At 37.2% G+C, this 14,344-nt stretch overlaps 1 protein-coding gene across 4 annotated transcripts in view; it reads left to right on the forward strand.

Moving 5' to 3' along the window:
- ERICH1 (glutamate rich 1) overlaps window positions 1-14,344 on the forward strand; it is an 87,086-nt gene that overhangs the window by 55,734 nt on the left and 17,008 nt on the right. Inside the window, exons 4-6 of one of the 4 annotated variants that reach the window (XM_030447656.1) lie at window positions 2,378-2,755; window positions 5,080-5,274; window positions 9,426-10,486. In XM_030447656.1, the coding sequence (XP_030303516.1) occupies window positions 2,378-2,755; window positions 5,080-5,274; window positions 9,426-9,499 (647 nt within the window). In that variant the 3' untranslated portion in view covers window positions 9,500-10,486. Of the gene's footprint in view, window positions 1-2,377; window positions 2,756-5,079; window positions 5,275-9,425; window positions 10,487-14,344 lie in introns of those variants that run through there. The other 3 variants (XM_030447654.1, XM_030447655.1, XM_030447657.1) reach the window with 3 other exon arrangements.

Here is a 14,344-nt window from a genome sequence, read left to right on the forward strand (position 1 = left end):
TAGTAGATCCCACACATGGAGCAGTAGGTACTTACAGATACACTAAAATAAGGGGCAAAGAGTGACAAATCTGCTGGACAGCTACTGGTTTAAGTCCTCAAGAGAACTTAGTCTTGTGTTTGATTTGTTTTCTGTGCTTGAAGAAACTCAGCACAGTGCTGATTTCCTTTCCATTGGGTATTTATCTTAATAACATACACATGTGAAGACTGCATTAATTTTGCCTTTTGACAGCTTCACCCTGGCTTCTTCAGACTTTCTGTCCTGAGCTACAAAGGATAAGTAAACTTGGATTTGTCTCAAAATATCAATTATTTTAAGCCCTGTTCTACTTTTTACACTATGTTTTTTCAGGTGCTTTCAAACCATTTGAGGGTACTTGACTGCACAACCCAGTATAGTTTTGCTGAGGTTTAATGATCCTTTGTCTTAAAGAGCATGTTGGGCCACTTTGCTGAGAGCACAAAGTAGAGTAGCTTTACTAGCAAACAGTGTGGTTCAGGTTAACAGAGAGCTGAAAAATTTTATGGAACTATGTATCTGTTTACAGTGAATTTTACCTATTATAACACAAATACTCCCATGAAAATCCAAATTAGATCTTAAGTTTAAAAATTGATGTTTTGTTTATAGCATCTCTCACCATTCATATCTGCCTTCAGTTCTGATATTTTATTCCAGCAGAACGACACAGGCGTTAGTTTTCCCACATCCCATATGTCCAAATCATGTATAAAGATATTTAGTTCAAATACCATATGTGTGAAACATTCCACACTGTGGGTACGAGGTGACGTTTGGTTTGTCTTTAACATGCTGTGGTGTTCAGTTACAATAAAGCAAACTTATTTTTATGCAAAGTTCTTCATAGAAAGTATGGAAAAATTGCTTTTCAGTGAGTCATCTGTCAGCTAGAAAACTAAAAGTCTTGTAGTGATATTTAAAGGGAGAAAGTGGCTGAGAGCTGACAGAGTTCAAGACATAAAAAGAAACAGAAATTTAAGAGTGGGCTTCCAACCATGGAGAAAGTATGGAGAAAGTAGAGGCAAAGACGTGTAGGGGGAGGAGGAGTAGTAAGAAAGCCAAACAGAGAGTCACAGGCAGTTCAGGAGACTGTGCACATCATTTGGAAACAAGCATTGGGCTTCAGGTGTCTCTCTTGCATTATACCAGCATTAGCCAAGCAAAGATTTTTTGACCCTAAAGGAATGGTGTAAAACCAAGTAAATAAGATCACTGGGCTCAGTGCACTGTGAGGAATTTAGAAACACACAGCAAGAGGTTGAGGGAAGAAGAAATGGCTTAACTTTGTAGAGCAAGACATTAGAGCACTTGCATCCTGCACTCCATGGTGTTTAAACATTTGAGGATTTCGTTAGGCCATGAAAGAGGGAATTTCAGCTAATTAGACGAGAATTATTGTAGGCATGAATATGGACTACAGGAACAATGCAGTCAGAGGGAAGATGGATTCTGGCAGTCTTCCTGTGCTAGTTCCAGGAGGGCTTACACTCAGAAGTGAGTGTGTGGGAGAGGCAGGCAGTTCAGGGTCAGAGATTACTTTAGAACTCTGCCTTTGTGTGTAGGGAGAAGATCTGAGTAAAGCAGCATGAAAGCTGTCTTGGGGAGCAAGAGGGACTTCTTTCCCTTGACACTTGAGCCTTCTGAAGAATTATCTAGTAAGGAAACCATAATGTAGCAAGGGTATGACAGAACAAAGACAGGCTGTTAAAAAGATCAGAGATAGTTGCCAAGGTCACTGATGTCTTTCATGGTTTTCCTATAAAGTTGATGTCAAAAGCTGAGCTAGTAGTAAGATATCCCAAAGGAGGCATATGTTTAAGGAGGAGAAAGTAGTAGAGTCAGAAATAAATGCTTGGTGTTATAAGGCACAGAACTATTGGGAAGGGATATTGTTTGTATAAACACTATTGTCTTTTATTGTAAATTACATTCGTCTTGTGTTCTTGGTCAAGTCTACGAATAGGTGGTGTGGGGCTCTTGGAGGAGTTCTTTCATCCTGTGTCCCCTAGCCTGCCCACATTGTTTTTTGCCCTGGCAGTTCTTTTGACCACATTGTCTGTATGGAACCATATTATCTGCCTTTAAAAAGTAAATGTGATGCAAAGTATGTAGCATGAAGACTACAGTCTTTGGTTAAAGCAGAAGGGAGAAGAACTTGCCTTCTTATTCAATGCGTTCAGAAAAGTTGGCTTTGACGCTGTAGTACTGAAAGGCATTCTAAGCATAAAAGTAAGGTTAGAGCCACTCAGACATCCCAGAATTTCAGCGGAGTAATATTTCATTGTATGCAGTTCCAAAATACTTACTATTGGTCTTCTTATTTACAACTATCATTTGTCTTCTGATTCTGCAGATGAGGAGTACCAAGGACAAACCAAAAGAAAGCGCATTCGAAGGAAGAAACAAAAGAACAGCTTGCAGAACTCTAATAATTTACATGGAGAACAAACAGAATCTGGAATGCAAGAGACTCTTGTTCAAGATAATATACAGCTGCAGCAGACAGACAGTCCCAAAATAAGCAAAAACAAGAAGAGGAAACTGAAAAAGAAGCGACAGAAAGAAAAGAGGAGAGCAGCTGGCTTGGTAACAAAAACCACCAGTGTGGACTTTACATATCAGCCCGACAAAAGCAACAGAGAAGAAGCAGCAGGCTTAAAAGACATAGATGAAAAGGCAGATAGCATTTTGGACTTCCTGCAGGCAACACAACAAATTTATTTTACTGACAGTATGTACGACTCTCTCCTCTTTTCCATGAGTATTATTATGTAAAGTAAAATAGATGTGCACTTATTATTGCTGAAGAATGGGCCAAATACACTAGAGAAATGTCTGGTTTGAACTCAGTAAGACATGCAAGTACTTAACATTGTGCCCTTTTCTGTTGTGTGCATGAATGTGTAGAAATTCACATCATGAAAAACTGTGGTCCTAATCTGTTTATTTTTCTGTTCTTTGCTCTTTCTTGAAACATTCCAATGGACTTGGGATTAACACAGTGGTTAAAATGAACCAAATTCTTCTTCCCTCTGAAAGCAAATATCCAGTAGGACTACTTGCTTTCAGAGAGCTTCAAATGAGGGCAGTAATTGCTATTCTGAACTAATTTCGTGCTTTACTATCTCTGAACCAACTTACTTTTCAGAAAGTTCTCCTTCCCAGGGGGAAACTTATTTGTAGTATTTAAGGAGAACTATGCAAACAGCATCCAAGAGGGAAGGGGAAGATACTGTTGGCACTGGGAAAGTGTTTTGGCACAAAGCACTTTTGAACCAAATGAATGTGAACTTAACGCTCAATGCAGATTCCATAGCACTTTAAAATGGATTGCATGGGTGTTATCCCTGATGGCCTATTCAGTGTTCATGTGGCCACTAAAATCAGAGGAATTCATACTGTTATGTTTCTTCCATTGCCTTCTGAAAAAGCTTATTGTATGGTGCTTATGTCACAAATGCCTTTCAGAGATAATGAAGTTTTAATGGTAAGTATAGTAGTTTTCTGTACATACAGCAGATTAAGTTGGCATCATCTAGAATTAAATATGTTTTCTTAAGGGCAAGCTGTTGTGTTCTTTACTTGCTCAGCTCAGAACCATGGCTTTAAAATAACTGTCTTGTAAAACTGGAGAAAAGCAAATGAAGAATTTTTTAAAGTGTATGGCCTTGACTGTCTTTTTGGAACTGAATAAAAAATACCAAGCAGCTTGCCTACCTCTATAATGTCCATTTTAAGTCAGAGCTGTCAGCTCCTAGTCCCATAAAATTCATCTTCAGACTACTTGAAAAATCCTGTTAAGGTGACATTAGGGATTTCCTGTTAGTTTTTTTCTCAAGTTTTAGTAGAATTTTCGTTGCTTACAGTTAATTTGTTTCTGCTATGTTAGCAGAAGCCCAACATTCAAAATCCATCCCAATTTCTGGCTACTGCATTTCCATCACCAAAAGTAAGAATTTTACAACTTCAGTATATGACTAAATAAATGTTAGCTAAACTGCATGCAGTAGTGGAACTCCAGAGTAACTGAGCAAGACTGCAAACTCATTTAACAGTTCTGCTGTTGGTACATAACTCAGAACAGAAACCTGGTTATTTGTCCACAGCTGTGTTGCATATTGAATTTAAAGAAAAATTATAGAGCTTCCAGCTTTCCTGAAAGTCAAGTTCATGTTTTAGTAGCTGTTGACAGATTGACTGGTCCTGGTGTCAAACCTACAGATAAGATGGGTGAGCCCGTATAAGGACCTTGGAGTCTACACTGAGGAATTCTCAGATAAAAGAAAGTTCACCTACAGATGTCACATCCATAAAGCAGAGTGTGTGACTAACTTTCTTGCTAGTCAAATCCCAGTTTATGTATAGACATTATGTTGTTTACCTTTTTTAGTTGAGTGACTCTACTACTCCCTTTTTTTTTTTTCTTTTTAGATAAAATTGGAAGCCATTATTTTTAGCACCATTGTCAAACGGTCACATTGGATTATACTTCTTGTATGTATGTAAAAAAGATGAATTGGAAAAACCTGTTCTTCTCAGTTGGCTTGCTATTGAAAAGCAGACAAGTTAAAAACATTGTAACTGGACTGGAAAAATGAATTTATGCTTTAATACTGAAGAAGCATTGCATTTCCTTCTCTGTTGTCTTGCATACTGTAATAATGTGCTTTGCAGTTATTCCACAGAATTGTTCCTTGTCTCTACATGTGTGTGTATTTTTATAACACATAGTGTGGAGGAAGTGAAAATAGCACTTTGGCCACAATACAGTTTCCTCATCACACCTTTTTCCTGTGGTAATCTTGAAAATTTAGGTTCCTCCTGCATTCCTGTCTCTGAATCCAATGGTTCTTTTTACTTTTTGAACATGATACTTTCCTCTCTTAACATTTTTTTAATATTTAATGAAAAATGAGAGGAGCAGTGGAGCAGGCTGCTCCCAATATTTCGTTGTGAGTTGTACTAGTAAGGAAGATTCCATCTTTGAAAAGAAATTATAACTAGGAAAACTCTTTGTTCAGTATTTTTAATGTGGTTTTCCAATTGTTTTTCCAGGAAAATCAAAATGCATGGATTCTGCTGTGAATTCAGCAACTACCCAAGAGCTTTTACAGTGTCTTGAATTCCATACCATCTCTTCCTCAGATCTGACTCTGCTACATCGGCTGAAATCCCTCATATTGCTACAGGATGTTGAGAGATTGAAAGATGCTTTGAAACAATTCCAAGAACAATCCATGATGCCTCCTGGTAGGTACCATTCACCCCTGTTCATTCACTGATGTTCTTTTTTTGTGTGAATTAAAATTCATATTTGTCACAGATTTTTTTTAATGAGGAAGCTGTAAAAAATTACATAGTGGTAAATATATACTTACAGAAGATTTGAAAATACACATTTTCCCACTTTCATGTTCATTTACAATACAGAAATTTTTCGTACTTTGCAGCAACCATAGAATACAAGATGATTCAGGTTCTTAAAGCCCTATTTTTAAAATCTTAACTTTTACTATTTGATCATGTTTAAAGCATATTTTTAATACATTCTCTTTGCAGATTTTTAAAATTATAGTAATTAACCTGTTTATCTCAGAGAGTTCAGGGGATCAGGCCCAGCCAGCACGGGCTCAGGAAAGGGAGGTCCTGCTTGACCATCCTGGTCTCATTCTTATGCCTAGGTGACCCATCTGGTGGTTGAGGATAAAGCCTATGACACCATCTCTCTCATAGCATTCTCCTTGAGGAGCTGGCAGCTCATGGCACAGACACATATACTCTTTGTTGAGTTAAAAGCTGGCAGTGTGGCAGGGCCCAGAGAGTTGCAGTCAATGGAGATAAATCCAGTTGGACAGCAGGCACCAGTGGTGTTCCCCAGGGCTCAGTTTTAGGGCCGGTCCTGTTCAGTATCTTCATGAATGATCTAGATGAGGGAATTGAGAGCTTCCTCAGTAAGTTTGCAGATGATACCAAGTTGGGTGGGAGTGTTGATCTGCTTGAGGGTAGGAAGGCTCTGCAGAGGGACCTGGACAGGAGGTTTAACAAGGCCAAGTGCCAGGTCCTGCACTTTGGTCACAACAATCCCATGCAATGTTGCAGGCTTAGGGGGGAGTGGCTGGAAAGCTGCCCAGCAGAAAAGAACTTAGGGGTACTGGTTGACAGCAGGCTGAATATGAGTCAGCAGCATGCCCAGGTGGCCAAAACGGCCAACAGCATCCTGGCTTATATGAGAAGTAATGTGGCCAGCAGGAGAAGGAAAGTGGTCATGCCTCTCTACTTGGTGTTGGTGAGACGGCACCTCATGTTCTGTGTTCAGTTCTGGGCCCTCACTACAAGAAAGACATTGAGGTGCTGGAGAGAGTTCAGAGAAGGGCAGTGAAGCTGGTGAAGGGTCTGGAGAGCAAGTCCTATGAGTAGAGGCTGAGGAATTAATTTTTACATAAGAATCCATAAAACCCGTTATGTGATTTCTTCTTGGTCACCTACATGGCTTTTTTAACGTGGACTTTGCATGCCAAAGTGTGATTTACAGTTTGGGTTTTTTTACTTTAAATAGAAAGGTCTGGTTTACATTTTCTAAAAAATATTGTTGATTGTGTAAAAACATAAAGTCACTCTTTATATTAAATTAAAATATATTATAAGGTCATTCATAGAAAGAAAAATTATTCTGTTGCTAAATCTTTTCATCCCTGAGGCACAAGTCTGATTTCATTCATTCTCATTTCATTCTCTATATTAGCCCTTATAATTTTAGTAAAAATTCTTCTTGGGCAGTTAATAATTCCTGAAGTGAATATGTGATCAGCATGTAGTCCATAGAAGGTATAATAATTCATTTTCCAAGTAGTCTTCTCTTAAGCACTCATTGTTACTTGTGATTAGTACTTTGATTTGAACATCAGCCAACTCTACAAGATGTGCTGAATTTTCTTGCACCGCAAAAGAGGGGTGGCTCTTCAGAGTGTGTATCAATACATTCTATTTGTAATTCAGGAATTTTGGTGAATGAGAATATAGTGCTCTGAAAACTTACTTAGAGTTAGGCTTTTAATTATATTTTTCTTTATACTTTTTGCTCAAAAATAGGTCATCTTGCCCATTTTTTTTTAAATTTTAGATTTCATTCCAAATTAACAGGTAATAAAAGTCAAGATTTATTGCAAAAACTTGTCTCAGAAATTCAAGTTCTTGTTACAGAACTACAGGTTAGGGTTGTTCTGGAAGAGAAAAATGTACACAACATCACTGAAATCTCAATATTTTTTTACAAGTTTGCCTGATTATCTTTTTTTTCTGTTTTGTTTATTTTTACTGGTACATGATGTACAAAAAGAAAAGGTCATTCCGTACTAACATTATTGAAATAAATTTCTTAATTTTTCTTAATTTTATCAAGGGTGTATTATTTTTACAAAATAAACCTATTTTATTCCCTGTAGTTCAAGAAGTAATATCTTAGCCCCTTTTTCAATGCCTGTGAGTCTACTTAAAATGCCAGAGTCAAAGTAATAATAATGGTTATGATATTTGGTCAGTTTTATCTCTAATTCAAGGAATAAATTTGCTTTCCTTTGTAACTTATTACAGACCCTTTGGAGTAGAGCTACAAACCACTCGAAGTCTGCAGATCCCAAATTAGAAACCACAGGTTGAGGATTGTGTTTTGGTATTTCCTTCACACCTCTTAGCATATTATTCAGATTGGGAATCATGGCTCAAACAGAATAAAAAAGAAATTATGAATAAAAACCATTCTGTTTTATCTTAATCTCTGAGATCCTCATACTTGCAGTCATATCAAAGAAAGGTCTAACAAGGTTGGTGGTAGGGTCTGAATAATTTTGCAGGAAGAGGAAATTGCTAGGAAGATTGAAACAGAATCAACATTAAAGTATTAATTTTAACCCTTAATTTAAATCAGAAAACATACTTGAACAAGAAAATCCCTGTAATTAAGAGAGACTATGGTGATTATATCTAGTTGTCATTCTCCCTCAACCAACCTTCTACTTTGTGTCTCATGTTACTCCATAAAGTTCCCTTTGACCTCGTATTTCACCACGTAGGTTGGTCAAGAGGTTTTTGTTTGAATATGACTATTAAAAGTATCATCATTCTCAGACTGTAAAAAAGAACAAAATGTCTTACTAACATTTCCATTTTTCTGATGATCTTTAACAAAAAGTACTTACGTGTATCTCAACTCTTCCATAAATGCAAGAGAATGTTTAGAAGTCCCATAGCTGTGCGTTTCTCGTGATGGAGGCTTGGCTGTGCTCTGTCAGGTCAGTGTCCATGTGCACAAGGAAGCCAAACACCATCATGATCCTGTGCAGTGCAGTGGGCAAAGAGGAGCTGTGACTGGAAGTCACCCTCCACTTGCTGGTTAGAAACTGTAGCTTTTAAAATGAGCTTTTGAAATGGGCTACTTAATTCCCATTTCACATCAATTAATAAAGCATAGGTGATTGCCTAATTAAAAAAAAATAAACTAGTTCCTAATTTATGAGCTCCTTCAGCTTCTACTCATCATCTTCATTCCATCATCTATTAGCATTTTCTCTTTGTTGGTTAGTATCAAGTCTCAAATATACTCTTCCCTTGTTGCCCAGGAAATTATTACTCACGGAAGAGCTAGAAGCTTCTTTTAACTGCTTTTTTTTTTTTTTTTTTTCAGAGTTGTCCTTTACATATGCCTCTATTGCAGGGGGTGGAGTGGGTACATTTTACAAACCAGAATACAGTTACTGTGTGCCAGTAGTGCACAGGCTGGATATACAGAGGCCCTAAAATGATTAAATTTAAATTTTTGTGGGTTTTTTTGAATTAACATTCAAAGAAAAGGAAATAAAATGTGAAACCTATGTTAGCATAGCACTATAGGAATGTGATATTGATAAGTTCTGTAGAAAGTCCTGTTGTTAAAAATAAATGAAATCACATAGGTAGTCTCTGAATTATGACAGAAGCCATGACATTTTAATGCAGCTGTCTGTACAAGGGAACTCATTCTCAACTGGGACTTCTAGGTGCTACTGTAAGATAAATAATAATGTGTGAAATTACTCTCCAGATAGAAAGAAGTGGAGAAGTGCATTTTTATCCTTACTGATACAATCATGTAATTTTGATCTTTTTTTCTGAATTATTGGATCATAACAAAGAGGACATATAGAACTAAAATTGTTTCTCGTACAAGTAACTGACCTCCTAAAAGAAAATGCAGCTGTGTATCTAGAAATTCATATGTATTAATCTTCAAGCTCTGATATCTGCACTGGTTTTACTTAAATGCTGATACCAAATGGAAAAAGATGTTTGTGTAAGTCTTTTTCTTCAGCATTCAGAAGGTCTAGAGATATTTCAGGAGGAATGTGTATGTTTTTCTTTTGTTTCAGATCATACCAAGATAGTCATTTCTCTGTTTCACTACTGGATTACAGATATCCTTCCTGTGAAGAACAGGAAATAAAGCCTTGCCTGTGTCCATATGCCCAGGATTAAAATTTAATATACAAACTCTTAAGCAAGTATCAGTTGTTCAGGAAGAGCAGTGTCAATATGCATTCTATACCTTCAGGTAAATGAATTATTGTTCTGTATTACAAACTCAAGAAGGCAACAAACATGGTATAAACTACATGTGGTTTTTTGTATTTTGTGGTTCAAGAATATTCATATGCTGTATGGCCTGAGTCTTCAGCTGGATTGGTATGTATCACTTTAGGATGAGAGATTTTTATGGAATGATAAAGTCTGTATCAAGCATTTTGTTTAAGAAGTATTTTTGTTGTTGTTTATAAATCGATGGTACCTTTCTGGAAGTTTAATTTCTTGACTTTTCTTGTTTATCTGACATAATCTGCTTACCTGAAAAACAGAGATATATTTTTATATTTAAATCTAAGCAACAGTACATTTGAGAAGTGTATTTCTGCTGACTAAACAACTGAATTGTGGAAATACATACATATCTACATGTGGGTCATGTAGGTACTGTTTGGAGCTATGCAGAAACTTTGATGGTATTTTTAGAACTATTTCATGACCCAGCCTGGTACAATTTTTGGGCTTCACTGACTGCAGCATAATGGGACTGAGTTCCCTAACTGAACTTTCTGCAACTGAATTTATCCATGTATAGGTGATACAGTAAGTATATGTGGTTGTAAAATATTTTGGATTCCTGAAGAAATACATGCTGCAGAAGTGAGAGGCTCTACTCCCAGCTGAGTCCTTCGCCTGATAGGTGACACAGGGCAAAGAATTTCTCACATCAGGACAGGGGCAACATATGTATCTCCTCCAACATGTGCTTGCAGATATATTACTGACAAGACTGTATAAACTGTGTTGGGGTTTTTTTTTTTTGCTTTGTTTTTTGTTATATTGCCTGATATATCCTGTTGCAAGGCAGTGTTTTTAGTGATGCTCAAAAATGCGTAATAAAAATACAATCATGGCTCTTTCTCATTAATTGAACAAATTAAAAGGGATTCAGTGACATGCCAAAGGATTGCAGGTGCAGAAAAAATGGTTTTACAGCTAAGACAGCTGTGTGCAGCTCTGCAGAACTTGAGTTAGGTCTATATCTGCAAGGAAAGGTCTCTAAAACCAGACTTTGCAGAGGGGAGACTAACACTGTGTTCCCTGTTTTAATGCTCCTGAGTTATTAACTCACAGGTACTGAATTGTAGCTGTGACCATTCACAGAGAAGCTCTTTGCCTCAGTCTCACATCTGGAGAATGAAGAAAGCAACACTTGAACGTGAAGCATCTACATACTCTATTGACAGAGTTCACAGGAAATTAATCACTGCATCTTTAGATTCAGGTTTTAATGTTGTGAAGTGAATGAAGCCTAGGAACTGCACAAACAGGGTATACAGCAACTCACATGATAAGCATCATCTGTCCTAGCCACTGAATATGAAAGACTAAATGAGGTCATGTAATTAAAGAGTATTTTGAAACACAAGTTCAAACCAGGTGAAATTAGGACCACACAAACAGCTGTAGTGCCTGCATTTCCTGACACTGGAGTGACTCTGCTGAGTGATGTTCGGACACTACTGCCTTGGATACACCCTAGGACCTGTAAATTCCTCTTCCTTGTCCTCTGGCTCCCAGGCTGGTGCTCATCTGTCTGACTACACAGGCTGCCACAGACAAAGAATTCAATACCTGTAACACCTCCCAGGAGTAGCCCTGCCAGGACTCACATAACACAAAAGTATCATCATCTTATCTGGCTAATTGGTATTGAAGTTCATGAGTGAAAACACATATGCCCTTCCCTTCCTAGATTTACAAGCATATCTCCATGCCCAGATGCCTTTAATACCAGCACAGGCCCCCAGCTTCTCTTACATTCCTGCCCTCTTGCCTGCTCTAAGGTCTCCTTTTCACCAGCCTGACACACACTATCACATGTTCACATACTGCTCTCACTTATCTCGCAGCTTTGTTTAATGCCTTGATTTCTCTTCTTTATTATTTCCATTTAAGTGCTTGCCCATTTCTCATTAATATCAAAGTGATTTTTAAAATGACACTGAATTCTTACTAGCTTCATACAGAGGAGCAGTCCATTTCTCTCCTGCCAAACAGAAATGTTTTGTACTGTCAGTAGTCTAATCCCAGAATGGGAGTAAAATTTCTCAGATCAAAAGTGTGTGTTGCTTGAAACAGGTAATAAAGAGGAGAAGATTGCTTTCAATCTCTCTTTTTTCCTACAGTTTAACCACTGTAGGAGCCTTATATTCTGTGCAGAAGTCAGCTGATCCTAACAAAGCAAGCTTGGGAACAGTTTCAGGACATAGCTAGTTAAGAGTCAGTGATATCTGATGTCTTTGTAATGACCTGTGACAGGATCTTGAATCTGCCACTTATCAAACCCGCCACTATTACACTGACAGGGATTATAAAGAGTAGAGAATAAAGTAGAATCTGAGATGTTGGAGACTTTTGAAAATGTGGACCAGTTTCAAGCAGGTAAATTATAGATTGTCACTGAAGTTAAAAGCAAAAGCATGAGAGTGTATTTGTTTCTGAAACAAACGTGACAACTGTGTGCTGATCTGCAGTTTGCTTCAGGACACTTAAGAGCATTTCATGAGAGAACACAGCAGAAAGTTTAAAAGCAGAGAAAATGGACAGTGCTCTACCTGTAATAATACCACTTAGTCAATGTACTGAAAATGGCAGGGGGGAAGGATTGTTTAGTTCCATGTTTAACATCCTGTTTACAGTCAAAAAGATTTCATACACCACCGTTGTAATGCTTGGTTACTTTCATGTGTTTCTTCTCTAAAAGAAATGCTGAATGTTCCTACACGCTTTTTGATTTATTTAAGAAGAGTGTAACCAACATGGCTGGGGTATAAAAAGTGAAACTTTTAAACTAATATCTACCAGTGAAGACAGTGTATTTTACATTTCACTATACATGGCTCCTTCAGCATCATGATGAAACATTTATCACTTTGGACTCTCTTTCTAAACTCATAAATAGCAAAGGAGATGGCCTCGAATTTTTGCTTCTCCCACATCATTCAGTCTAATAAATGTGCAGTATTGGGGAATTTCTGATGCATGGAAGATTTTTTCTGGATTACACATCAGAGAACTTGAGACTGAACTGTAAATGCACTATTATAAGCATATTTCAAACTTCTGGGAAGTTACAACTTTGAAATTTTACAACCGACTCCAACATTAGGAAGAATTGAAGGATGAAATGGAAAATAGCTACATGTGGCTTCAAGAGTTGCTTTCTAGTTTGCATAATTAAACTTTAGACAGTAAGGAAGGAAGAGGAGCACAGTGTGAGAGAAATTGAGTAGGGGGTGTGTGCAAGGAAGACCGCAGAGGCTAAAGTGTTTTGGGCAGCCTTAGTAGTGATAGCTGATCACTACACTTGTATGCAAGGGCAACAGTTCAAAGCCATTATCTCTATATATTGGTACATGATTTATTTTTAAAATTGCCTGTGAGACCTTATTTCTTCTTTTTTGCGGTTATGTAATGGGCAAATCAACCTCTACTGTTACAGGTTTTTACTGCTTCTTAAGTGATGCAATAATTTATATAGTACTTTACGATTATGTAGTTATCAATTCCTTAATGTGTTTCCTATGACAGCTGGCTTTTCTCCCCTGCATCAGTGCAGAGAGGTGTGCTACTCAGGCTGAATTTCTGAAATGACTTCTGGAAAAAAAAGGACTTTTAAAAAAAAAGAGACAAGAAAGGAAAAAAGGGGTGAGTGGCAGCATTAAGGCAGAAAAATCTTGAACTGTCTTTTACCAAAGGAAACATACTTTATGCAGTAATACCTGGTTTATCGAAAAGCTAGTCCCCAGACAGAGAGTGGAAAGTGGTGTGTGTTGTGGTTGTACAGGATGCCACACATTAAGTATATAAAAAAGAGAGGTAGTGAAAAGGCCAGCAAACTGAGTTTGGGAAAATGCATTATATATAATATTTAGGCCAACCTCAGGTTATTACTATGTAGGGTTTGTGATTAATTGCTTCAGCCCTAGACTGGACTTAAAGAAGACTGCACTGCACATGTTTATGCATCTAATATAGCTTCACTGTTACCAACTTTCTCCTCTTTAAAAACTAAATTTTTAAATAAATAGGTTTATGCTGAACTAAGTCATGGTGTAAAAATTCTACATAAGTATAAAGAAGAAACAGAAATTTACAAATGCTGCATATTTTTCCTTTCTCTAACTCTCTATGAAAAAAAAAACCTGGTCTATTCCGTCATTATTTGAAAAGAGATATGCACAACAGTCAGTAAAAGTCCAATATACAGCTTTAATAAGGAAGTTTTCACAATTGAGTACCTTTGTAGAAAAAATAGTCCATAGTAATTTTTATGGACTGTAAAATTTAAATTTGTAAAATGTACAAGCAAGCTGTAGTTCTCTTTCACATTATTACTGCATAGCCACATTCTGGTTTAGGACACATAATTTAAAAAAAAATTGTTACCTAAGACTAAAGAGGACTGCATAAAAATGGAGAAGGACTGAATCTCTAGTTCAGTATCTTCTTTTCTGTTGCATGATGTAGAGGCTTTTTTTTTCACTTCCAAGATCTTTGTCAGTCTTCTCAGTCCCTCAGTCTGTGCACAGATGATTCCTCTTCTCAGCCTCTGCTACTAGCGTCCATCATCCACTTGCTGAATTTTCAGATTAACGTATTTCTGCTTTTTCTTACAGAGCCTTTCAGAGCTCTCCAAAGAGCAGTCTTCCATTTTCAAGAGTTTCTTTCAAAACTTTTATTTGCCATGATGCTGCCCGAACGC

This window comes from Calypte anna, chromosome 3 (assembly GCF_003957555.1).
Source record: "Calypte anna isolate BGI_N300 chromosome 3, bCalAnn1_v1.p, whole genome shotgun sequence".
Classification (NCBI taxonomy): Eukaryota; Metazoa; Chordata; class Aves; order Apodiformes; family Trochilidae; genus Calypte; species Calypte anna.